Here is a 25357-nt window from a genome sequence, read left to right as displayed (position 1 = left end):
TGGTTCTATGGAAAGAGGTGGGGGAGCAGAACAGAATGCTATAGTTAGGGATTTCTGTAGTGGACAATGGGTTGGACTAACTAAATGATCTCCAAGGTCACAGTCTATGATAAGAAGTGACCTCCTCCTTTGACTAGCTGGTAAGACCGTAAAAAAGGCCGGTGTACAAAATTTGCAGGATCACGTCTCTCTGAGAGTACCTGCCTGTCCTACCGGATTGGATGAGGTAGGCATCTTTCAGGTACCTTCCCTGAAATCTTGCCATTTAGTGGGACCTCAGAAGCGTACCCTTTCTGGGGCTGCCCCTACCCTATGGAACCCTCTCCCCCCAGCAATCTGACAGGCCCCCACCCTTTTAGCCTTTCGGAAGGCCATCAAGAGCTGGCTTTGGACCCAGGCACTGGGGCAGAGTGAGGATCTCAGGAGATGGTTGTGGGGCATTCCAAGGGGAAGGGGTGCTGGGTTTTGTCCTGTTGGTTTTATGGTTTTATAGTTTTAATAGTTCTGGATTTTATTGTTGCAAGCTGCCCAGAGTTGTGTTTTTAGATGGGCGGCCATACAAATCTTTTTAATAATAATAATGATGATGATGATGATGTTGTTGTATTGGAATATCTGCAAGAAATACCATTTGCCTGCAAGCAAGAACTGGTGGGACCACAAAACAGACAAAGTAATAGAAAAGGAAGAAGCTAAAGTGCTCTGGGACTTCAGAATTGAAACAGACAAGCACCTGCCACACAACACCCCAGACTTAACAGATGTCGATAAGAAAGACAAAAAAGTCTGGAGAGTGGACACTGCAATACCTGGAGACAGCAGAAGAGAAGAGAAAGAACTGGAGAAAATCACAACATATAAAGACCTGCAAATAGAAGTAGGATGACTGTGGCAAAAGAAAGCAAAGATGGTACCAATAGTTACAGGAGCCCTGGGTGCAATCCCAAAACATCTGGAGCACCCCTTGAAGACCATTGGCATTGACAAAATCACCATCAGTCAATTGCAAAAGGCAGCTTTACTTGGAACAGCTTCCATCCTGCGGCAATACTTCTAACACCATCAAAAAACAAGATCTGTCTACCCCAGGTCCTTGGGAAGGATTCGATAGGTGGATAAAAATACCAAATCCAGTCTAAACATCTGGCTGACTGCGCAACCAACCATAATAATATAAAATAACAAATAATAAAATGTCATTCCAAATCATGCTGGTGCATGAAGATGAATTAGATGATCAGGAAAAAAGAAGGTCGGGTTGTTTGTGTCCAGCTATAATGTGATAAAAACCGTGCTCTCTGTGCAGCTTGTGGGAAATGGTGTTAAATGGGGCTGCGCAAAGCTTCAGAAGGTGCTTTTTTTGAAAAAAAACTTTGAAGCAAAGCAGTACCTCAAAGCCATCAGACCACTTTGATCTAATCAACCAAAGGGGCTTCTCTGGGTATGCCCAGGAACCATTTGTGTTGAAGCAAGTAGGCTGGTCCCCACCTGGATGCTCCTCTGACCCAGAACAACATTCCTGGTTCAAGGAAAATGCTTTGCCAGTCAGAGCGACCCCGATCTAAGAGGCTAAGCGCTTTGCCACAGCTGTCACCCGATCTAAGAGGCTAAGCGCCTTGCCACCCTCTCCCCGTGTTCCTGAAATCCCTTCTCTCCAAAATGACGACCTTCAGGAATCAGAGTGTTTGGGGAAGTTAAAGGGGTAACTGGGATCACGTTGCAAAACCAGTGGAGGGAGCCTGCACACCTGCTTGGCAACTCTGCAGGGAGGATGGAGAAGGGAAAAAGAGACCACAAAGAAACCATAGCCGACAACAAAAAAGGTAAGGGTTCAAGCTAACTTACCCGACAAGGTGGCCTCCCAATCATCCTCCTGCTTCTTTTCCAAAGGGAGCTGCATCTTCAGGACATGAGGTGGAGAATGATCCGATTTGGGGGAATTAAACCCCTGTTCTAAAGATCCTGACACCTAAATACAGGAAAAAAAAATGCATTTGAGTATAGTTCAGTGCAGGAGAAAGATGATGATCCCATTTACCTGTCTGCCTCCTGACCAAATCAAAATGGCTGATGGTCTCAAACATCTGGTCATAAAAGATAAGCTGCTACTCCTGAATGTGGAGGCTCTGTAGTTTTAAGTGGGAACAAGCAAACAGCGTGGGCCATAGATCAGCTTAATCTCTGCTGCACCACCACCACCGTTTTTATGCCCTCAGACTTTCTGTATAAATTAGCAGGTGTTTAACCAAGAGGACAGATTATAGCAGAAGAGAGCTGGCTGACTGAATTGCGTGTTAAATTTCATCCAAAACAGGGCTCTATTTCTAAACAGTAAATTAAGCTGTGATTGGCCAGCGATGCAGGAGACAGAGGTCCAAGAGGTTTTACTGAGCAGGAACGACATCATGATCCATCCAAATGACAGATGTCCTTTGATCTGGCAAACGAATGAGGGGATAATACGGCTTTCAAGCATTACTAGTTGTAGAAGAAACAGAAATCAGCAAATGAGTAATACGGTTAAGCAGAATGTCAGAGTCTGCACACTCATTCCCAAAGTTCAGTAAATCTGCTGGAGACTAAACAGTTCCATCCAAGATTTCTTTATTGGGAGAAATGCACAGCAGCTATAGATTGTTGAGTCTAATTCTACAAAGCAAAACCTTTCCCTTTTAAAGCCCAAACTCCCCCCCTTGCTCCTTTCTTTTCCTGCTTGAAATTCTTTGCGCCTTGCTCCGGTTCTCACAGTGCTTGGCCTTCGAGATGCCTGTGTAAAGATAACAGCACCTGGCATCCTCTCCCCACTTCAATGGCAGGTCAAGCAACTGGCTTGCAATTAACATTTTTACTATTAACCATTTACTATTTTATTTATTTTTTATTTTATTTTCAGACTTGTATGCTACCCATCTCCCCCAACGGGTGACTCTGGGTGGCTCACAATAATAAAAAAAAAAGAAAAAACACAGGTCTCTCCAGACATGGATACAATCTATAAATAATTAAAAAACATATATTAAAAATGCCCTAAAAACCTATGATTTTAGCCCTAAAAAACCTGTAAGATGCTGGGGGGGGGGGAACAACCTATCACCCCACCAGCCATCTCCACAGGTGCGGGCCCCCCTCTGGCCCCCAGGCCTTCTGGCAGAGCCAGGATTTGATCCCTTTCCTGAAGGCCATGAGGGAGGGGGCACACCGCATCTCAGGAGGCAGGATGTTCCATAGGGCGGGCGCTGCAGCAGAAAAGGCCCTCTGCCTAGAGTCCACCAATCGAAATCCCCTGACCGGTGGGGTCTGCAACCTGGCCCTTCTGCTGGACCGAGTGGGGCGGGCTGAGATGAGCGGAGCGAGGCGGTTCCTCAGATAACCTAGTCCCATGCCATGAAGGGCTTTAAAGGTGATAACCAACACCTTGAATTGGACTATGCATAATAAAACTAAATTAAAAGCAATCGAAGATTCTAGCTTGCGTAGATCCTGACATGCCACCCTCCAACAGAACGAATGTTCTCACATTTGAAAGAAAATCTGAAAAACAGAAAGAATATATATACAAACTGTAAATTACAACAGTGTTCATTTAGGCTTATCAGGATATTTTGAATGAAACAAAGAAATGAGTTTAGGAGCTTTAACATTTGAACTGTCAACCCATTCATGGTGTGTTTTAGGGAAATGTGTCCATTGAACCAGGTATTGTAGTTTGCCTTTATATCTTCTAGAGTCCAATATGTCTTTAACTTCAAAATGGCTTTGTCCTTCAATCATGATGGGACTCGTAAGTTTTATTGTTGGATGCCATGTATTTGATTGTTTGAATGATTTCAGTAAATTCACATGGAAAACAAGATGTATATTTCTGTAATGTTTTGGCAAAGTCAATTTGAATGCAACAGGATTAATAATTTTTTCAATGGGGAAAGGCCCAACGAACTTTGGGGCAAGCTTTTTACAAGGCTGGGAGGATTTTAGGTTCTTGGTAGACAGCCATACCATGTCACCTACTTTCCAGGTAGGGTTTGCAGTACATTTTCTATCAGCAAACTTTTTATGTTGGCTTCTGGCTTTTTGTAGCGTTTTTACAATGAGAGGCCACAATTGTGTAATTGATCAGCTGAAAGTTCAGGAAAGTCCTTTAATGGTAGCTCTGGGAAAGCCGGAAAGTCCTGACCAGAAGCTATTTTATAAGGTGTAAATCCAGTACAGTGGTGCCTCGGGTCACGAACGCTTCTGTTCACGACCAATTTGGGTCACGAACAGCTCCAGTCGCAAAATTTTGCCTCCGTTCGCGAACGCCGGATCGGGTCACGAACAGGATCCGCAGCCATTTTCCCGCCCGTGACACGGTCCGCGGCCATTTTCTGCCCCTGACACGTGGTCCGCGGCCATTTTTCCGCCCCAACACGTGACCCACGGCCATTTTTCTGCCCGACACGTGATCCGTGGCCATTTTCCACCCCTGACACGTGGTCGTAGGGAGGGGGACTCTCCCTCCAAGCAATAGCCGCCTCCCTGTCCTCCGCGCCAGAATGGATTAACCGTAATTCCTTATGGGAAAATTTGCTTCGGGTCGTGACCAATTCGGGTCGCGACCAGAGTCACGGAACCAATTAAGTTTGTGAACTGAGGTTCCACTGTACTTTGGTGCACAGTATTGTTGTAAGCTGTATTTGTTTTCTTTACAAATAGCATTGAGGCCCCTATAGTCAGTACAAAGTCTTAAACTTCCATCCTTTTTCTCCCGAAATAACACAGGTGCAGCCATCTGTGATTTAGCAGGTTGTATAAACCCTCTGGCCAGATTGGTGTCTATAAACTCCCTTAAAGCTGCCAGTTCCTTTTGAGTCATAGAATATGTTTTCTTCTTTGGGAATTTAGCCCCCAGTTCAATTTCAATAGCACAGTCAGTGTCTCTATGGGGAGGCAATGTGTCTGATTCCTTTTTACTGAAAACAGCTTTCAAATCTCTGTAAGGTTTAGGAATGTTCTCAGTGGACTCCGGGTCCAGGTTTTGAGGCTGACTCCCACTGCTTGCGGTTGCAGCCGTTGCCCCTTTTTCCTTGCCCGAGTCAGACCCTAGATAGACCCCATCTGCAAACTGCATTTGTCCTGTCTTCCAAAAAACTTGGGGGTCCCACCTTCTCATCCAGTTTGCTCCCAAGATTAGGGCATAACTACCCAAAGGAGCCACTAAACATTTAAGAGTCTCTTGGTGGGTCCCCACTTGCAGTTCAAAAGGCTCAGTGCGGTACAGCACAGCCCCTCCCCCTGCTTGGGATCCATCCAGTTGGGTGAATACTATGGGAGTCTTTAGTTTTTTCACCCGTAGTTCTAAAGCGTTGACCAGAATTGGACTGATCAAACAGCGCGAGCAGCCTGTATCCATTAACGCAGTTAGCGTAGCTCTGCGCTCCATTCTGGGCGCTGAAATAGTCACTTTTACGGTAGTAACACTCACCCCCTCGTCTTCATCAGAATCGTTGTCCTCGTCGACCTTCGTCACCGCCGTTTTGTCAGGGGGCGGATCGGGATCGCCTGTGGTCTTCTGCTCCTTCCCCACCAACCCTTCTTCATAGAGGATGAGATCTGGGAACAGCGACTCTGTTCATCCCCTCTTCCCTTTACCGCCGCCAGGTTTCTGAGCAGCTCCGGGTTTCCGCAGCTCCTGCGCACGCGCAGTCATCGGTTTAGTGCAGGCAGGTGCAAAATGCCCCGGCTCTCCGCAACGAAAACAGACGCATTGCTTTGCCGCTCTAGGAAATTTCTCGTCTCCTCCTCTCGCTGGTGGTTTCCGAGGCGCCTGGGCTGGACCGCTGGACTTCTGATTGAATTCTGGATCCACGGCCATCCATTCGGCTTCAATCTCTGCGGCGTGCTCGATCCATCCCTCAAGTGTACGTGGGCTTCCTCGCGCGTAGGCTAATTTCCACAGGTTGCACCGCAGACCTTGCTGGAAGCAGGCGATTTTAAACTGTTCCGGCCAGTTGGGTAGCTTCCCCGCGATGCTCCGGAATTCTAATCTGTATTCGCCAACACTGCGAGACCCCTGCTGCACTTTAATTAATTGGGAGCAAGCTCGCGTGACTGCTCCCGGGTCCTCGAATCTCCTACGTAGGGCTGTTAGAAACCGGCCAAGGTGGTGCAGCTTGGGCGCTTGGGCTCCACGCATTTCAATCAACCACTCCCCTACTTTTCCAGAAAGCGCCCTGCAAATGTAGATCACGCACTCTCGGTTGGAGGCGAATAGGTGGCCCGTTTGTTCCATGAATAAGGTAACTTGAGCCATGAAGCTAGCCAACTCACTCGGGTCTCCGCTAAATTTCTCGGTTAAACCCCAGCGTTTTAGGAGGGCGCCTTGGTTGGGTTGGGGCAGGGTGGGCAGTCGTTGAGCCGTCGGAAAGTGTGCAAGTGGTGCGGCTTGAATGGGCGGAGGCCCCTGTGCTGCCGGAGTTACTGTCGTGGGAGGAGGGGGGTGACTAGTAGCGCCTCTTCCAACCTCTCTTCTCCGCACTCCCCCTCTGCCTCGGAGCCCCGAAACATACCTGAACGTCGTATTATGTTACTTAGCCCTCTCAGCTCTTGTCGAATCAAGCTGTTCTCGGCTTGCAGCATGCTCATGCCCTCCTCTATGGCTCCCATGCAGGTGGATTCAACTCTCCCCATAGTCAGAGCCCAACGCTGTTCGGGACCCATGTCCAGGAACGACGTTCCCCCAAACAACTCTTCCCTGCTCCATAGCTTGGTTAAGCGCCGTTCGGGGTCGCAGGGTGGAGGAAGGCGGGCGTAGGTTGCTGTTAGGGGTTCTTCCTCCTCTTCGCACCCCCCCACTGCTCCGAGTTCAGGGCTCTCTTCCTCCATCTCCGCAGCCACGGGGTGTTCTGTGAGAGGGGTTTCCATGGTGGGATTTTCCCCTGGGTAAATCCCTCACTTGCAATGGTGAGACTCAACAAAATGTCAGAGTCTGCACACTCATTCCCAAAGTTCAGTAAATCCACTGGAGACTAAACAGTTCCATCCAAGATTTCTTTATTGGGAGAAATGCACAGCAGCTATAGATTGTTGAGTCTAATTCTACAAAGCAAAACCTTTCCCTTTTAAAGCCCAAACTCCCCCCCTTGATCCTTTCTTTTCCCGCTTGAAATTCTTCGTGCCTTGCTCCGATTCTTACAGTGCTTGGGCTTGGAGATGCCAGTGTAAAGATAACAGCACCTGGCATCCTCTCCCCCCTTCAATGGCAGGTCAAGCAAGCATCCTGCAATTAACATTTTTACTATTAACCATTTACTGTGCAGTGTGAAACTAAATTAAAAGCAATTGAAGGTTCTAGCTTGCGTAGATCCTGACACAGATGCTCAGTACGGGTAGTCCTTGCTTACTCACTGCTCATTTGGTGACAGTTCGAAGTTATGATGGCACTGAAAAAGGTTTACGACTGGTCCTCGAAGTTGTGGCCATTGCAGCAATCCTGCGGTCACAGGATTGCCATTTGGCACACATTTATGATGGTCGCAGCGTCCCATAGTCACGTGATCGCCATTTGCAACCTTCCCAGCCAGCTTCCAACAAGCAAAGTCAATGGGGAAGCTGGCAGGAAATTGCAAGTCGTAGTCATGTGATGTCATGCTTAACAACCGCAGGTGATTTGCTTAGCAACCGCAGCGGAACTGACGTTGTAAGTCAGGTGCAGTCATGTGGCATTGCTTAGCAACGGAGTTGCAGGTCCCAACTGTGGTTGTTAAGGGAGGACTACCTGTACTTCTTTCTTTTGTCTGATGACAAGGTTCTTATTTTAGGTGCATCACTGACATGGTAATACTTAGCCTAATTTTGAGCATATTCCTTTTTAAAAAATTAAAAGCAATTGATTTGAGGGTTCTGGGGAGGATTAGGCATGCACTATTAATTACGCCAATAAAATACCTATTGAGACAAAGAACAAGTAAAACTTAAAACTACATGGAGGCATGTCAGGCCTTCGAGGTAGTCCAGACAGGAAACTAAAACTGGTCTAGTGGTGAAGGCACCAGGCTAGAAAGCAGGAGACTGAAAGTTCTAGTCCCACCTGAGGCCTGAAAGCCAACTGGGTGACTTTGAGTCAGTTCCTCTCTCTCAACCCAACCCACCTCACAGGGCTGTTGTTGTGGGGAAAATAGGAGGAAGAGGGAGTATTAGGTATGTTCGCCGCCTTGAGTTATTTATAAAAATAATAAAGGTGGGATAAAAAATCTAAAACAAACAAAAAAAACCCCATGAGTACTAATACTACTTTTATTGTAAGGTTACAACAACAGAGCCTTGCAGATCTGAAAGGTCTTCCCACCTCCCCTGCCTTTACTGTCCAGAGGACTAGGGAGGGTCCCCCCCCCCCGAGATGATTTCTCCACTCCCATTCCTTCTGTGGGCTGAGATGCCTCTTATCTGACTGTTGTCCAGGCTGCGGCTCTTCCTCCTGTCTCAAAGGTTATTCTCACAGCCCATTACAAGACGGCATCACACTCAAAATGCCACGACTTTGTCTGCCGATCCCTACTCTCATTTATAATTCAGCAAGGCGCAAACACTTTTTACAGCATCAGAGATGCCATGTCAAGTCCACGATGTCCAACTCCCAGTTCTGAAGCATTCTCACGCAACCAAGCTTGGTTCAGACAAATACTTCTTTATTAAGGGGTACATGTAGCTTGTAAACAGAACATTGCTAAAACTAACGCCTTGGATAAACCTCCCTCTATTTATCCCCCCCCCCCCTTATTGCCTGGCGTCGTGATTCCTCTTCACCTGTTGTTGACCTCTCTCCTTCCTCCCCCTCCTACCCGAGCTTCTTCCTGGTTCTTTGGGGCCCAGCTGCCTTCCCGGCAATCAAGCCAATCTAAATTGCCCATATATGGTTAAGCTGCTTCCCAACTCCCATTACAACCATTAACAGCCACCCCCCCCCAGTTACAAGTGGCAGAAACAAATCAATCCAACTCCCAACGAGTGCAATACAATGGAAAACAACAACAGTTGGGTGATGCAGGTTCTGACATGCTGCCCCCCCCCCAAAAAAAACCCTCTTCACCACGATGGCCAGGAGCCCTAGAAATAAGAAAAAGAGGAACTGGAATTATGAAGACATACATCCCATAGAGTTCAACACATTCACCTGGGTTTGTTAGGATAATTTTTATAAAAGTCCAAAATTAAGTCAGGAGCTCTAACATGTCTTTTGGAGATCCATTCAGCCAATGATTTAGGGAAATGTTTCCAATGTACCAAATACAGTGGTGCCTCGGGTCACGAACGCTTCTGTTCACGAACAATTCGGTTCACGAACAGCTCCGGTAGCAAAATTTTGCTTCCGTTCGCGAACTCCGCCTTGGGTGACGAACAGGATCCGTGGCCATTTTCCCTCCTGTGACATGTGGTCCGCGGCCATTTTCCCACCCGTGACACGTGGTCCGCGGCCATTTTCCCGCCAGTGACACGTGGTCGTAGGGAGGGGGACTCTCCCTCCAAGCAATAACCGCCTCCCTGTCCTCCACACCAGAACGGATTAACCGTAATTACATTGAACCTTATGGGAAAATTTGCTTCGGGTCGCGACCAATTCGGGTCATGACCAGAGTCACGGAACCAATTAAGTTCGTGAACCAAGGTACCACTGTACTGAATGTCTCCTTTGAATTTTCTAGAGTCCAATATTTCCTTGATCTCAAAGTGTTGTTCCCCCTCGATCATAATAGGTTCAGGAGGGGCCACTGCTGGCCTCCATTTATCAGATTCCTTGTAGGGTTTCAATAGTTCACTGTGGAAGACAGGATTAATCTTCCTGAGGGTTTTGGGGAGTTTCAAACGTACAGACACAGGGTTAATTACTCTATCCACCGTGAAAGGTCCTATGTATTTGTTATCAAGCTTTCTACATACTCTGGAAGATTTCAGATTCTTGGTAGATAACCACACTTTGTCCCCCACTTTCCACGGTTCATGTGGGGCTCTCTTCTTATCCGCTTGTGCTTTATAACTTTCTCTAGCTTTTGCAATCGCTTTTTCAGCGATTGGCCACAATCTCCTTATCCTATCACCCCATTCATCTACTGTTTTAACTCTTATTTGAGCGTGAGGAAGTTCAGGTATAGGAACAAAGTCTTGCCCTGATACAATTTGGAAAGGTGACAGCCCAGTACTATCGTGGACAGCATTATTGTAAGCCACTTCAGCATAAGGTAATAATTCCACCCAATTGTCCTGTTGATGGTTTATGAAACATCGCAAATATTGTTCCAACCCCGCATGCCTCCTCTCTGTTGCTCCGTCTGCCTGAGGATGAAAGGAAGAGCTCATTGCTTGTTTAGACCCCAAAAGGGTTAAAAATGCCTTCCAGAATTTAGATGAGAACTGGACCCCCCTGTCGCTGATCACTCTTTCAGGACAACCGTGTAATCTGTATATGTGTTGGATAAACAATGCAGCTAGTTCAGGTGCTGAGGGGATGGTTTTACACGGGATGAAGTGAGTTTGTTTAGAGAAGAGATCAGTAACAGTCCAAATTACAGTCATTTTCCTGCTCTCTGGCAGGCCTACAATAAAATCCATGGCTATTTCTTTCCATGGTTTTTCAGGGCTTGCCACAGTTTGCAACAATCCACATGCTTTCCCCCCTTGCCTTTTGGCCATAGCACATACAGGACAGATAGTTACATATTCCGCCACATCCCTCCTGAGCGAAGGCCACCAAAATTGCCTGCGGAGTAGATGTAAAGTTTTGACAAAGCCAAAGTGTCCTGCTGTTTTATCATCATGGCACCTTTGTAGTACCAATTTGCGAGCCTCCAGGGGCACATACAGTCTATCTGCTTTCCACCATGCCCCCTCCCTCTGGGTCAGTTCTTCCTTATTCTCCTGGAACCATTTATCCTGTTCCAGGAATCGATTTAAGTCCGTTAATAACTCTGACTTGATGAGGGGTTTGGTGGCATTACTTTGTGATCTGGTGACTGCAGCTGCCAGTTCTGGCTCCCGCCGGTTGGGGATTACAGCTGACACCACCTTCTCTGTTGGCTATTGTGCTGGGGCAGCCTGGAAAGAGCATCTGCCAAGAAATTCCGCCCTCCCGGGAAGTATTTTAAAGTAAAATTAAATCTGCTGAAGAATTGCGCCCATCTTATTTGTTTAGGAGACAACTTTCTGGGTGATGTCAAAGCCTCCAAGTTTTTATGATCTGTCCAAACCTCAAAAGCTGCCTCCGCTCCTTCCAGCAAATGTTTCCAATTCGTTAAAGCCCATTTCACTTCGAAAGCCTCCTTTTCCCACACCAGCCACCTCCTCTCAAGTTTCAGTGAACTTTCTAGCTAAGTAAGCACATGGTTTTAACACACCTTCCCCATCCCTTTGAAAGAGTACTGCACCAGTTGCTACATCTGAGGCATCTGCCTGAATAACAAAAGGCTTTGCTGGGTCTGGGTGCTTCAGGATGGGTTCAGCAGTGAATAATTGCTTGAGGTTTTCAAAAGCCTCCTGACATTCTATTGTCCATTTTAAAGAGGCCCCGGGGGCTTTTGCTCCTGCCGTGGGTTTGTACTTCGTACTTCGTTTTTAAAAGATCAGTCAAAGGGAGGGCTACTTGTGAAAAATTAGGAATGAACTGTCTGTAAAAATTGGCAAAGCCAAGGAAACTTTGCAGTTGTCTCCTGGTTTTTGGGGCCTCCCAGGCTAGGATATCCCGCACCTTACTGGGATCCATTTCCACTCCTTTATTAGATATTCTGTAGCTCAGATAGTCAATGCAATCCTTATGGAATTCACATTTGGAAAGTTTTGCATATAACTGCGCATTTAGCAGTTTCTCCAGCACTTTCCTGACCAATTTCACATGTTCCTCCATTGTTTCAGTGTAGATTAAAACGTCATCCAAGTATACCAACACTCCTTGGTAGAGAAACTCGTGCAAGACCTCATTAATCAGTTGCATGAATACTCCAGGTGCACCTTTTAATCCGAAGGGGAGAAGTCGATACATGTAGTGTCCCAGCGGGCATCTAAAGGCAGTGCGCCATTCGTGCCCAGCTTTTATGCGCACGCGGAAATATGCCTCTCTCAAATCTAGTTTGGTAAAAATCTTCCCTTTCGCCAAATGAGCTAACAAGTCTTTCATTAATGGCAGAGGGTACTTGTTCTCTGCGCACATTGCATTTAACCCCCTACAGTCCATGCATAAGCATAAAGTCCCATCTTTTTTTTCTCTGAACAATACTGGCGCTGCCAGGGGGGATTTGACGGGCACTATGAAACCCCGGCTCAAGTTTTTGTCAATGAATTCCCTCAATGCCCCAATTTCCTTTTGGGTCATTGAGTACATTTTTGGGGTTGGGTACTTCGCTCCTGGCACCATCTCAATCTCACAGTCTGTGGGGCGATGTGGTGGTAGTTGGTCAGACTCCTTTTCGCTAAAGACTTTCGCCAAGTCCCTATATTGCCAGGGGATTTCCTCCCCTCCTCCCGCGCGGGGCTCCTTCCCTTGGCGCTGCTCCTTCAGGGCTGCTGCCCCCAGCTCCCCTTGTTGGTTGGGCTCCGCCTTCGCAATCCCACGCCCGCCATCCGGAAAGGTCAGAGTCTTTTCCCGCCAGCTGATGCGGGGTCCCACCGTTCCAGCCAGGACATGCCCAGAATGAGGGGGTAACTAGCCAGCGGCGCGACCAGGCATTTTAAAGTCTCCCGGTGCATTCCGACTTTTAACTCAAAAGCCTCTGTACAGTAGCGGACCGCACCTCCCCCCACCGCTGTTCCATCCACTTGCCTGAAGATTATGGGAGTCTTCAGCTGGTGCACTTTTAAATTTAATCCGTTGACGATCACGGGGCTGATCAAACTCCGGGAGCAACCTGAATCAAGCAATGCTGTGAGCCGGGCCTGACGAGTCGATCGTGGAGCACGGATCACTACCTCATACGTCATTGGACTCACCTGGATGTCCTCGATCAATTTGCTTGGGATCGGCTGGTCGCGCCTCGGGCTCTCCTCCCTCTCGCCAGTGCTCTCCCCTTCCCCTTCGTCCTCGCTGTCGGAGAGGTAGGCAATTCTCAGCCTCTCTTCTTCGCCTCTCGCCGCTGTGATTTTCCGTGGGGCTTTCATCGCTCTTGCAGGTTTCTCGGCTTTTTTCCCTTTCAGCGCGGTTTGTAGCCTTGGGTTCTGGGGGCAGGCCGCCACGAAGCGCCCCTTCTCGCAGCACATGAAGCAGGCTTTCCCCGCGGCCTTGCCGAGGGGGCTAACTCCTTCCTTGCCGGTTTCTGCCCTGTTTCCCGTGTGGCGCTAGGGGCCCGCCATCTCGCCTCCGCGCCATGCGGTTTGACTCTGGCTAGTTGCGCCTCCAACACGGAGACGTGGGTGATCCACCCCGCCAAGGTCTCCAGGCACCCCTGCACCACGGCCCTCTCGAAGAGCCGTGGGTCTAGCCCCTCCTGGAACACCCGCACGAGGAACGCTTCTGGCCAGTCAGGTAGTTTCGCCGCCAAACGCTTGAACTCCAGCACGTACTCGGTCACCGAGCGAGGCCCCTGCTTCAGCTCCCGGATTGCCTCCGCTGCGTGAGAGCGGGCACATTGGTCCTCGAATCGGTCCCGTAGGGCGGTGATGAAGCGGTCAAAGTCCACCAGTTCTGGGGCCTCCGCTTCATTCAAATCGTTCACCCACTCAGCTGCCACGCCTAGCAGGAAGCGGGACAGATACAGCACCCTCCAGGCATCGCTGGCAAACAGGCGCCCGCACGTGCCCATGCAGATTCTCACCTGGTTCAGGAAGGCGGGCAGTTGGGCAGGGTCTCCTTCGTACTTTTCTACTAGCCCCCATCTTCGCAATAGGTCCCCTTCTGCCTGTTGAGGTCGTGGGGCGGCTTGCTCCTGGTCCGCTCCCCCGCCGCGTCCTGTGGGGGGTTGGACCGGAGGCCAATGAGGGGGAAGGGTCGGTGGTTCTAGCGGAGCCATTAGGAAGGGCTGGTCGAGAGGCGCCGGCCCCTATATGGGTTTGGGAGGTTGCACGGAAGGTTGTGCCAGAATCCTCAGCTTGCCCAATTCCTCCCTCAGTGTGCACACTTCGCCTTCCAGCTTCCTCACCCGTTGTCCCTCATCCCATGGCGTTGCCACTTTGGTCGCGGTCCCCATGGCCCTCGACCATCGAGGTTGGGCTGGCACCTCTGGGGTGAATCCTCTGGCGTCTTCCCAGATGCTCAGGTCTCTCGGTGGGTCCCAGCGATGGCCAGTCGCCTTGTTGGGGTCTTCGGTCTGGCGCCTGCTAGCGCTTCAGTGAGGGGGATTTGCTGTTCCTCCTCTGCTGCTAGTGCCTCCGGTGAACTTTTCTGCAGCTCCTCAGAGGCCATGCTAAGTTGCTGCAAATTCCTCGTAGAGTTTCCTCTCGGGTGAAATCCAGTATCAGGGAGTTTTATCAAAATGTCAAGTCCACGATGTCCAACTCCCAGTTCTGAAGCATTCTCACGCAACCAGGCTTGGTTCAGACAAATACTTCTTTATTAAGGAGTACATGTAGCTTGTAAACAGAACATTGCTAAAACTAACGCCTTGGGTAAACCTCCCTCTATTTATCCCCCCTCCCCTTATTGCCTGGCGTCGTGATTCCTCTTCACCTGTTGTTGACCTCTCTCCTTCCTCCCCGAGCTTCTTCCTGGTTCTTTGGGGCCCAGCTGCCTTCCCGGCAATCAAGCCAATCTAAATTGCCCATATATGGTTAAGCTGCTTCCCAACTCCCATTACAACCATTAACAGCCACCCCCCCCCCTTAGTTACAAGTGGCAGAAACAAATCAATCCAACTCCCAACAAATGCAATACAATGGAAAACAACAACAGTTGGGTGATGCAGGTTTTGACATGCCATCTCCCAAGGCCGCTCTTACCTTTTGCTCCGGCTCCTCAGAGTCTTGCAAGAAACGTTCAGCCAGGGCGACAGCCCGTGTGCAGGTCTCCGGCCCATGTTCCCGGACCCAGCTCTGCATCTCCGGGGGCAGGACGGTCAGGAACTGCTCCAGGATGAGGAACTCCAGGATCTGCTCCTTGGTGTGGGTCTCCGGCCTCAGCCACTGGTGGCAGAGCTCCCAGAGCTGGTTGCAAACCTCCCGGGGCCCCTCGGCTTCTTCGTAGCAGAAAAGACGGAACCGCTGTCTCCGCATCTCCATGTGGACGAGGTCCTCATCCAGGACCTCTTCCTTCACTTTCACGGGTGAATCCTGGCTACTCCCATAGGGCTTACTGTCACCCAACGTGGTTTGAGGTATGCACTCTACTTTTGGCCACTGGCTAGCTTCTTCTCCTCTCTTGAAGGAGGTTGGACAATACTTGGGGTCTTCCCCCAACATATAGTGAGGGGACCGGGGATTCCTCCACCCCGAATGAGAGGGCTGCATGGTTTTCAGGAAGTCCTGTAATTGGTTTTCCCAGCACTGGTCCTCTGGCTCCTGCTTAAATTGCTGGGGGGGCACAGCCCCTTCCAGCAACTCCCCAGTGGCCGCGATCTGGACCACATGAAGGTCTCGTGCTGTGGCCTCCAAGCCCTCCTGCGATTCAGCTCCAGCAGCTTCCTGTTCCTCCATTTGGGTTTCTGAATCCAGATCCTGCATTGAAAATGAAAAATCGGGTTACTTAAGAACAAAAAAGGTATCCAGCCCCCCACCCCAGCACATACTGCAAGGAGAGCACCAACTAAATTAAGACTGCAAAAAGAGTCCTACGGGTCTTGACCAGGGTTTTATCAAGTCTCCCTTCTCCTCCAGACACATGAGACGGCAACCTCCAGATTTCCCAGTTAGGATGCAATTCTGGGACTTGCAGTTGCACCACATCTGAGGAAGATAGATCTTACCCAACTTTGTAGACCATCAGGAATTGCATGCAAGCTAGTAAGTGAGCTGGTGGGGAGATGGGGACAAATGACCTGCACAGAAACCAACCAAACTTTCAGAAGACGCCACCGTATCTTCCAACGCTGCCTTTACCTTTCGGTTGAGATCCGTCACATTGAGTTTGTTTCCTATCTTGGAAGCAACTTAGAAGCGACCTACAATTGCCTTCTTCTGGGGTATAGTCTGTCTGGCCTACAGCCCTGAGATTTTCCGGGTGTAACTCAACAGCTGGTTTAGGCTTTACATCAGGGTAGTTCTTCTTGTTTAGGTCCAAGGGTTTCATTTGGAGTGGAGCACGCTCGGGAAGGGGGGCAAGGCAGGGACCAGTGCCAAATTTGGGTATCGTTGACTTTGAAGGTGACTACAATTCTATTAAATAGAATTCATTGGCTGAATCTCCCTGCATTGCATTGTTTTTCCTTTTCCTTTCTATCACATTAAGTATTATCACTTGATAGTTCTTGGGATGAGAAGTAGGAACCCCATATGCAAGTGTGGGGCAACAGACTGCCTACCCTATTTTACATCAAGTCTGCTCTTCTCATCTGTACCGGTGCAGAAGAGCTGGACCCCCAGATGCCTATTAGAAGCAAAGTCTCAAAGAACAGAACCTTGTTCCCTGTTCCAACTCTAATAATGACCTGCGTCTATGCATTTCACTCAAAATATTTATAGCCCATCTTTTAAAGGAAAAGCCACTGAAAAACACCTTGCAGGTATGAACATAATGATAATAATACTGTTTTTTAAAGTATAAATCCTTATATCTAATTGGAAAAGGGACAATGAAATAGATCAGGTGAAGGTCAGTGATGCAGGTTTAGCCTGAAGGCCTTCTCCATCCATCCTCCTATTTCCTCCATTGGTCAGACAGATGCCTCTGGTGAGAAATCCATGTGGGGCAGCCGCTGGCATTCAGAAACACGCTGTCCCTAAACATGGAACATCATCATAGACTTTTCCTCTATGATTCTGAACCATTCCCTCTGAAAGCCGTTTAAACCAGGGAACACATCAAAATGCCGGGCTATGAAGCCTCTCTTTGGGGAGGTTTTGTCTATTATCACTCATACCCTGGTCATCTCCTGGCTGGACTACTGCAGTGCGCTCAACGTGGGGCTGCCCTTGAAGGCGACCGGTCCAGAATGCCACCGCTGGAGCCATGATGGGCACCAGTCAATTTGCTCATGCTCTGCTTAAGAGCTGCACTGGTTTCTATGATGTCTCCGGGTTCAAGTCAAGCTGTTGGTTGTCCCTTTCAAAGCTGTTCATGGATCAGCATATCCTGACTATCTACGGGATCACCTACCTCCAAGGGGTGGAATGGAGTATCATCAAAAAGGGCAAGGTTCCCGCCAGCCAAGCTCAGACGGGAAAGCTCAAACTACAATATTTTGTTGAAACTCTCACCTGTCTAGCCCATTATTTTTCAAGAAATGCTGTAATTATACTTTTAAAAAATCAGAATCTATACTAGTCTTTTTAAAATTTTGTCAGGGTTTTAAATTCTTCATTTATCTGTGCTAGCTTATGCTGCTTCCGAATATTTTTAAAAATAATCTCGCTTTACTTTAAAAATATGGGGAAACCCCTCTGGGCATCTATTTTCTTTCAACAATCAGGTGTAAATAACAAGGATTTTAAAGGATGTTAATAAAAAGATAACTTGGGCAGGATGACGCAAGTAGGCAAGCTATTTTTGAACAAGCATATTCACCATTGTAGGATGCTGGTCTACTCTGGGATGAGTTGCTTGCCTCTATGGAGTTCCACCCTTTCTAGACCAGTGTTTCTCAACCTCGGCCGCTTGAAGATGTGCGGACTTCAACTCCCAGAATTCCCTAGCCAGCCATGCTGGCTGGGGAATTCTGGGAATTGAAGTCCACACATCTTCAAATGGCCAAGGTTGAGAAACACTGGTCTAGATACTCCCTTGATGGAATAAGCTGGCCGGGCCACGTTGGAGCTTTCTCCAAAGAGGAATTTACTCCAATCCCTGCAGTCTATCTATAACCATGTGTGGAGGAAAGACAAAACAGCAAAGCGGGAACTGGGATACTGAAACAATCTGCCCCCGAGCCCTGGCCACAATCCAGGGTCTGCTGAGAAGTTGCGCCCGCTCCATCTGAACAGAGGCACCAGCTAGAAACAACTGAGTCGGCAACAGATGCAGCTTTCTAAGTGTGCAATGAGTAGAAAAGCAGGGCACCAGTCCTAAAAAACAACAATGGAAAAATAACAGATACATCTGTCCAGGCTTCCAGGGCCAAACAGAAATAGGAAAGGGGTCAAACAAGTCATTTAAGCCTGTTTTTCTATTTTTCTTTTCCAACTGACACTGAATAAGCGTGCATTTGGGTTTCTTTTACCTTTAGGCTTTGTCATGCCTTTTAAAAAATTGTAATTAGATTAAATTAAATAATTGTAATTCAACAAAATCAATTAATTTAAATTTAAATTACTTAAACTACTAGCATTATTACTACCACTATCACTATTACTTCCACAATGTTACTACCTCTTCTTTTCTCTTTCCATACTTCTGTTGCTACAAGATGCTTCTCCGTTACCCTGCTGGCACTTGTATTACATTTCCTTATTAAAAAGAGTGAGATCCCCCAGGATTGTACTATTTCAAGCCCAGATGTGAGCAGGTAGTTATGCTATTACTTGAATATTGATCATTGTCAAAACAGCCACCCTGGGATTCTGGTTAAGGAACCGGACTTGGATTGGGGAAATCCAGGTTCAATTCCATCTTCAGGCACGGAAGCTAACCTGGGTGACTTTCGAACCAGGCATTCTTTTCTCAGCCCAGCCTACCTCACAGGGGTATTGTGAGAAAAACTGGAGGAGGGTGTGCTCCAACAGGCCACCTTGAACTCTTGGGAAAAAAAGGTATCGACATTTAAGAAATAAGTAATAAACAGAATGGAACAGCAGGAAGTTATGATGCTAATATAATATCAATACAGGTAATCTTCATACAGCAACCACGATTGGTCGTTGAGCAAAGCAGTTACTGAAACCACTACTGGGCTTATGATCTGACTTCAGCTTTCCTTGGCTTTACAGACCTGCAAAGGTCATAAATGCGAGGATTGATGGCAAAGTTACTGTTTCATCACTATCGTAACTGCAAACAGTCGCTATACGAGGCAATCACTAAACAAGGACTACAGCAGTCCCCGGGTTACGAACAAGATCCGTTCCTAAATCTGTCTTTCAGTTGAATTTGTAGGTAAGTTGGAACAGTTATTCAGTGTCAGTTAGTCAAATGTTTGTCTTAGTATATAGTATATATTTTACCTTTCTATGTATATACAACACTTAAGAAACACTTCCAAATACACTAAAACATCTTAAACATAGTAGTGCATGCGTTCGTTATTACAAACCATTATATTTAACTCAATTTTTTAATAAAAAAGCCTTTATGGCAGCCCATTCCTAAGTACGAGTTGTCCGTAAGTTGGAGGTTCTTAACCTGGGGACTGCCTGAACCTGTATGTGCTTTTCATTGTGCAATCTGGACAGAACAGAAACCAGATTGAAAAAGCTAAGCCGTTTCCAACAGAAGCCCACAACTGTTTTGAGGATAAAGTCCTAAGTTAGGAATCTCAAAACTCTGCAGCCACGTGTGGCCGTTCCAAGTTATTTTTTTGCCACCTACAACAATACAGTATGTTGTATGCGCTGAGGATGGTACCCAACAAGGCCAGGGTGCAGAGTGCCATGTAAATGTTCCAGCTGGACCACGGGGAGGGCTGCAGGGAGGAGGACAGCCTGCCAGAGGCCTCATGACCACCCTCAGCCCAACGTGGCGGGCAGAGCCTGGGCTGCATGGTCAGTGTCCCAAGGCCTCTCGGACAACCAGCATCGCCCTCCAGGAACCCCCACCTTGTGCTCTGCAGCAGCCCTTGGCACCAATGTCTCTGGGCAGGGTAGCGGGGAGTGAGGCTTGGCCAAGGAAAATAGGGCTGCCTGGGGCAGGTAAGGAGGAGGCCCCCAATAAGGAGGGCTGGGTCTGGTTGCTCCACCCCGAGAGTCTCTCTACGGGGCAAAGAGTGGGAAAGACTGACTGCAAGCAAGATCCCTCTGCCCTGCAAAGGATGGAAGGCCAGATTCTGCCCGGCTAAGACAGAAAAGGGAATATGAACAAGAAAACAAGAACAAGAATATGAACAAGAAAAAGCACTTCCTGGATTCTTCATCCTAGGTATGATCTTGACAAAGACTCTGCATATCAACTGAGCAGTAAACCCAAACACTGGAATTCGGATGAAGGCAAAACGCTGCCAGCTGCGTGGCAAGAATGAAACGGCCCTGTTTCGCAGAACCCTTTTTTTCAGACTTAATAAATATACATGTAATGGCCTGCTGTGATATTTCCAATTTTCATTTCTGACTCACACTCTCATATGAACAGACTTCAGTGTCGCAGCACTCAGGCTAACGGAGCAGTCCTTGTCTCGCACTCCTAATGGCTGGAGTTTGAGACCCTGGCTCAAGCCACTGAAAGCCCACCCCGGCACTTTTATTTGAGCTCAGAAACAATCACACAACTCCACACATTGAATTTCACACAATTAGATGTTCCAGACTGGTTTTTTTTAAAAGGCCAGCTAGAAATCGCGAGACGTGCCTGTTGCTGATACAAACACACCTCTTAAATGTGTAGTAAATGCATGTTAATAACTTGGGGTTTTAATCAGACCAAACCTGCCTTCTGAATCGAAGTGGGAAAAAGTCTCGAAGATCATCGATCCAACCCCAGTGAGCGAAGATGGATAGGTAGAGAGCTACCCTGCCAAAATATTCGGCCAAAAGAGAATTTGCTTTCTTTCAACCCCCTGCCAAGCAACTCACATCACCAGGAAGTTGTCACACGGATTTAAACGACAAATTCTTGTAAGATGAATCTTCAGTGTAAGCCCTACCCACCAGGAACAACAGACCGGCTACGTGTCCCATTCTAGATAGGACAGTCCTTCCAAACTATCTAACTTCCCCTCCACCGTTTGTCATCTCTGAGATGAGCATTTGGCAAGGTTTAGGTCAATGTTTCTCAACCTCAGCAACTTGAAGATGTGTGGACTTCAACTCCCAGAATTCCCCAGCCAGCATGGCTGGCTGGGGAATTCTGGGAGTTGAAGTCCACACATCTTCAAGTTGCTGAGGTTGAGGAGTACTGATTTAGATCTCCCCACATTGCCTCCTCTGCTGCAAAACTTTTGACATGCTAGCTATGGAACCCAAAGATTTGGGGAAACATGCTGGGGACCCTTCCCCTATCTTCACTCCCTCCTTTGGGCCCCCATCATGAGTTCCCTTTGAGAAAATGAAAAGAACTCCTTAGACATGCTCCATCTTCCACGCAGAACAGCAGCAACAGGGAGAGAAGCAAATTACGGGGGTAGTTTTCCCAGAGAAGACTCTCCACCATCTCTTGTCCCTTACAGTGGAGCCGAGGTCTGGAGGGACTCCCTGATCCCCCAAGGACACTCTGTAGCCCCCCAACGCAGGCCCTGCCCCTCAAGGGGGGAGAACATGGGCTTTTACTACCTTTGCAGGCAGCATCTGTAAGATGAAGAACCATCACCGACACAACCATCAGGAAAAACGTGCCACCAGCCCAGCCAGGGCATCGGTGCCCTTCTGCAGCCGGCAATCCGCAATTTTCAGCCCGGAAATGTGCAGGGCCGGCCCATTGCAGCAAAGCCACCGAGCGTCTTGGGGCATCTTAAGGACTAGTATATTGATGAGACCAGCGCCCTCAGCTTACTCCGCTGCCATCTAACGGCACAGCTAAAGTTTCTCCCTTGCGCCTCCTTCCCTCCAGCCAGGGCTCCTCCATCTCTCCCCTTTCCTTGCCCCCCCTCCCCAGCATCTGGCGCTTCCCCCCCCCACCGCAGGGGACTTCCCCCCCCCTTGAACTCACCCCTGCCTCGCAGCCTTTGTGTCTGCTGCAGCAGCAGCTCTCTGATGGCTCCCAGGTTGGGGACCAAGAACCGAAAGGCAGTTTCTCATGTCACCAGAGGCAAGAGGCGGGGCGGGAAGGGGAGGAGAGGAGAGGGGAGTCTGCCCGCCTGCCCGCCTCCCTTGCCAGCTTTTGAATCAAATTTCCACCGCTTTTCTAGGAAGCACAACTTGGTCAACTTAACCCCTCACCAACCAAAGAGGAGAGGACTTGAACTCGATCCCAGGGGCCTCCTAAGGTGCCAAGGGGGGGCGGTTACAGCCAGGGAAGCTGGAGCCAAATTGGTAGACCCACTTTTTCAGAGCGGAACTGCAGAGGGGCCCACTGGCCAGGGATGATGGAGGTTGTAGCCCAGCCTATCTCCGGGGAAGAGCAATTCAGGGGAAGGCTACGCAATGTGGAGCGAGGAGGGGCGGTCAATTCACATACATTTTACCGACCTGCCCGTAGCTGTACGAGCAGCGAGCGCCACGTTTGTTGAAGGATGGAATGCCAGGGCATAAAACGCGGTATCGATTCGTTTGCTGGAGGCACATGAAATATATATGAGCACAGCATTCTCAAGTTGAGAAAAGATCCAAGCAAATCCAAGCAGAGTGAAAAATGCGATTAAAAACACACTGATGCCCCTGAATGTGAAATTAGATATATTATTTTTTCCTTCTCTCTTCTCCCAACGCACAAACACGCTCTTTGCCCAGATACAAATTGCAAGCAACTGGATCAGATGGGCAGAATCTACAACAACGTCTTGCAGCCACATCACCACCACCATCATCCACCACCACCTTTATTTTCTATGACAGCCCAAAGCTTCTGCTTCCCCACAACCACCTTGTGAAGTTTTCAGGAGCCAGCTTCCAAGCCTAAGGGGAGACGAAACAACATTTTTGTCTGCACAAGCCCAAATATTTACAAGGCAAAACAGCCATTTGTCACCGGGCCTACTTTTCACAAAAAGCAAGATTAAAATAGGCAAACTGATTTTGGATGGAACTTCCCACATCCCAAATCTGTTGAGTTCTTTCAGCTCATGTTTCTGGAAGGAAAACTTCTAAGTTCTCTGTTGAATATAAATCACCACAATACTCGTTTGTGCGTCCGTTACACAGGGAGGACAAACTCCAGGAGGGAAATAGATTTAGCAACTGCATGGTCTTTGCTCCTCTGAAACACCAGTAGCTGCATGGGATTCGGAACCTTTTTAAAACTTTGAGAAGTTTTCAAACTTCTGGGGAAGGGCAGAATATTCCTTTGAGACCCCTCTTCTTCTTTTTCTTCTCACTGCAACCCTATGGCAATATTATAATTGTTTTGTAAATATTGTTGTTTAGCTTTGTTGTACGCTGCCTGGAGTCACTTGTCGTGAGATGGGCGGCCAAATAAATATGAACACTTTGCTTTTCCATTGCCATTCTCCACTGCAGGCACTAATGGCTGGCTGGGGAATTCTGGGAATTGAAGTCCACCCATCCTAAACTCCAGAAGGCTGAGAAACACTGCACTAGAGGAAACCTACAGTATTTGGGGAAAAAAATCTTGGGATTATATTGTATTGCTTCAGATGAAAAGTATGCATCAATGTGATGATGTCTGAGGCTAAACTATGGTTGAAATGGTCGTCGATGATCATTCCCGGAAGTAGGGGACAGAGAGATGCACAGAGTAACATACATGTAGGATAGAAAGAAAGAGAGAGAAACCACAGGATCCACCTTATTATTTTCACATAATAAATGTCTGGGAGGTCAATGAACAATCTGAAACTTCATGAAGGGGTCGAGGAGCCAAAGAGTTTGGGGACCCTTGATCTAGTCCAACACTCTGACCAAGGCAGGAACCCTCAGATCATCCTGGACAAATGGTTGTCCAACCTCTGCTTGGAAACCCCCAGTGACGAAGCCTCCACGACTCCAGAAGACAGGCTAGTCTCCTGCTTAATAATGGTTATGATCAAAAAAATCCTCCTTATTTTGAGTTGGGATTGTCCTCCGTAAAGCCTCCACCCGTTTTGGGTTACACCAAATACACCAAGCTCTTCTTGTTTGCTGAAGTTTTATTTTTACGTCCTTTAGTTGCTGGTTCCGTGTTCTATTTTTTTCCATTGTTTTCACTGTAACAGATTGTTTTAATTATGCAGGGAACTCCCTCGGGGGCCGGAAATAAACATTCAAGGCAAGACTCTGCCCCGTTGCAACCTTAGCCCACCCCCCATATCCAAGGCAGGGGGTTGCAGTTCTTCCTGACACTCTCCTTGCATTTCCCTCCGCCAGATGCAAACATGCACAGAAGCAAAACCAGGTTCACAGGCGATGCTAAGCTAAGGCACAAGGAAGCTTAAGAGAAACCCATAAGCTGTTCTGAATCGGACGTGACCGGAATGGCACGTAAGCCGCGCGGAATAAAGAAATAAAAACCAATACGTTTTGCAAAAACACCCCACATGTTGCAAAATTTATTGTCAGGCCACTAGACTCAAAATGATGTGTTCTGGAGCACACAAAGGGTCTTCTTCCAATCTCTAGGGCACATATATTTAAAGAAGACTAAAGTGCAGCTTTCCCCTGATTCTGCTAGTGGTGGGTGGCAAGTGAGCGTCCTTTTCTATTCAACACCCAGACTGGTGTGTGGGGAAGGGCTGGACTAGCAGTGGGGAGGCCCTCTGGGCCAGTCCCTCCCTCTCAGCCCCAGAGCCAGAGTGGGGTGATGGGGAAGGTGCTGGAATAGGAGCCAAGAGACCCAGGTTCAAATCCTCTCTCAGTCACGGAGGCTTGTGGGAGAATCTCTCCCAGCCCCATCTGGAGAAAGAGAGAAAGCATCATTTTTCCCCTTGTGCTCCAGTATAAAATGCAGAATATCAGTCCAACCAACATCTACTCCTTAGCAGCAGCCTGGTACAAAAATCTCTCTTTCTGTAGTAATGTTATGCAGATTATGGAGGATGCTACATGCAAGTCTCCCATTTCTGGAGGAGAACAGGTTGGGGAAGACCATCCACCCAATTCTGCTCTGAGCTGTTGTGGACTTGTTTTTCAGCTTCTGGCATTTTGCTTTTTTTCCCCCTGCCCCTTTGCTGGCTTTTTCCCCAACTGATCACATTCTGCCTTTTTTTTTTTTTTTAAAACTCCAGTGATTTGCTTTGCTTTGTTTCTTGGCTTTTTTTGCGGATTTTATTGCTTTATGATTGATTGCTTTAATCTGTTTATGCACCGTCGCTGGCTCCGTTGGTTTGCTGTATAAGAAAAGCCGGGCGCAAAACCTTTAAATGAGGGAAATAAATAAAAGCCAGATTTCCCTGCCCATTTTCGGGGCCTCTTAAAGTCACCGAGGCCTTGTCAGAATGAAAAGCGGCAAAATTACCCCTCGGCTCAGACTAGGATTTTGTTAATTTTTAATCTTATTTGTCTGCCGTTTTTGTGAGTGGAGAACCCTGAAACACGGTTTAAAACATTTCTCCCCATCACTCAAAAACACAGCATACGGTGC

The 25357-nt window shown here is 47.9% G+C and overlaps 1 protein-coding gene across 1 annotated transcript in view; it reads right to left on the bottom strand.

Annotated features, from left to right (window-relative positions):
- LOC103055957 (uncharacterized) overlaps nt 1-25357 on the bottom strand; it is a 42439-nt gene that overhangs the window by 6472 nt on the left and 10610 nt on the right. The window contains exons 3-4 of the mRNA XM_088129331.1: nt 14890-15603; nt 1846-1969 (exon numbers count right to left, since the gene is read on the bottom strand). Of these exons, the coding sequence (XP_087985457.1) occupies nt 1846-1969; nt 14890-15603 (838 nt within the window). The remainder of the gene's footprint in view (nt 1-1845; nt 1970-14889; nt 15604-25357) is intronic.

Source organism: Python bivittatus, unplaced genomic scaffold, assembly GCF_059951505.1.
Source record: "Python bivittatus isolate LINGU-HERP-01145 unplaced genomic scaffold, Pbiv_v1 ctg000810_np1212, whole genome shotgun sequence".
In the NCBI taxonomy this organism is placed as follows: domain Eukaryota; kingdom Metazoa; phylum Chordata; class Lepidosauria; order Squamata; family Pythonidae; genus Python; species Python bivittatus.
The sequence above is the reverse complement of the archived record's forward strand: the minus strand, read 5'-3'. Positions and strand labels throughout refer to the sequence as shown.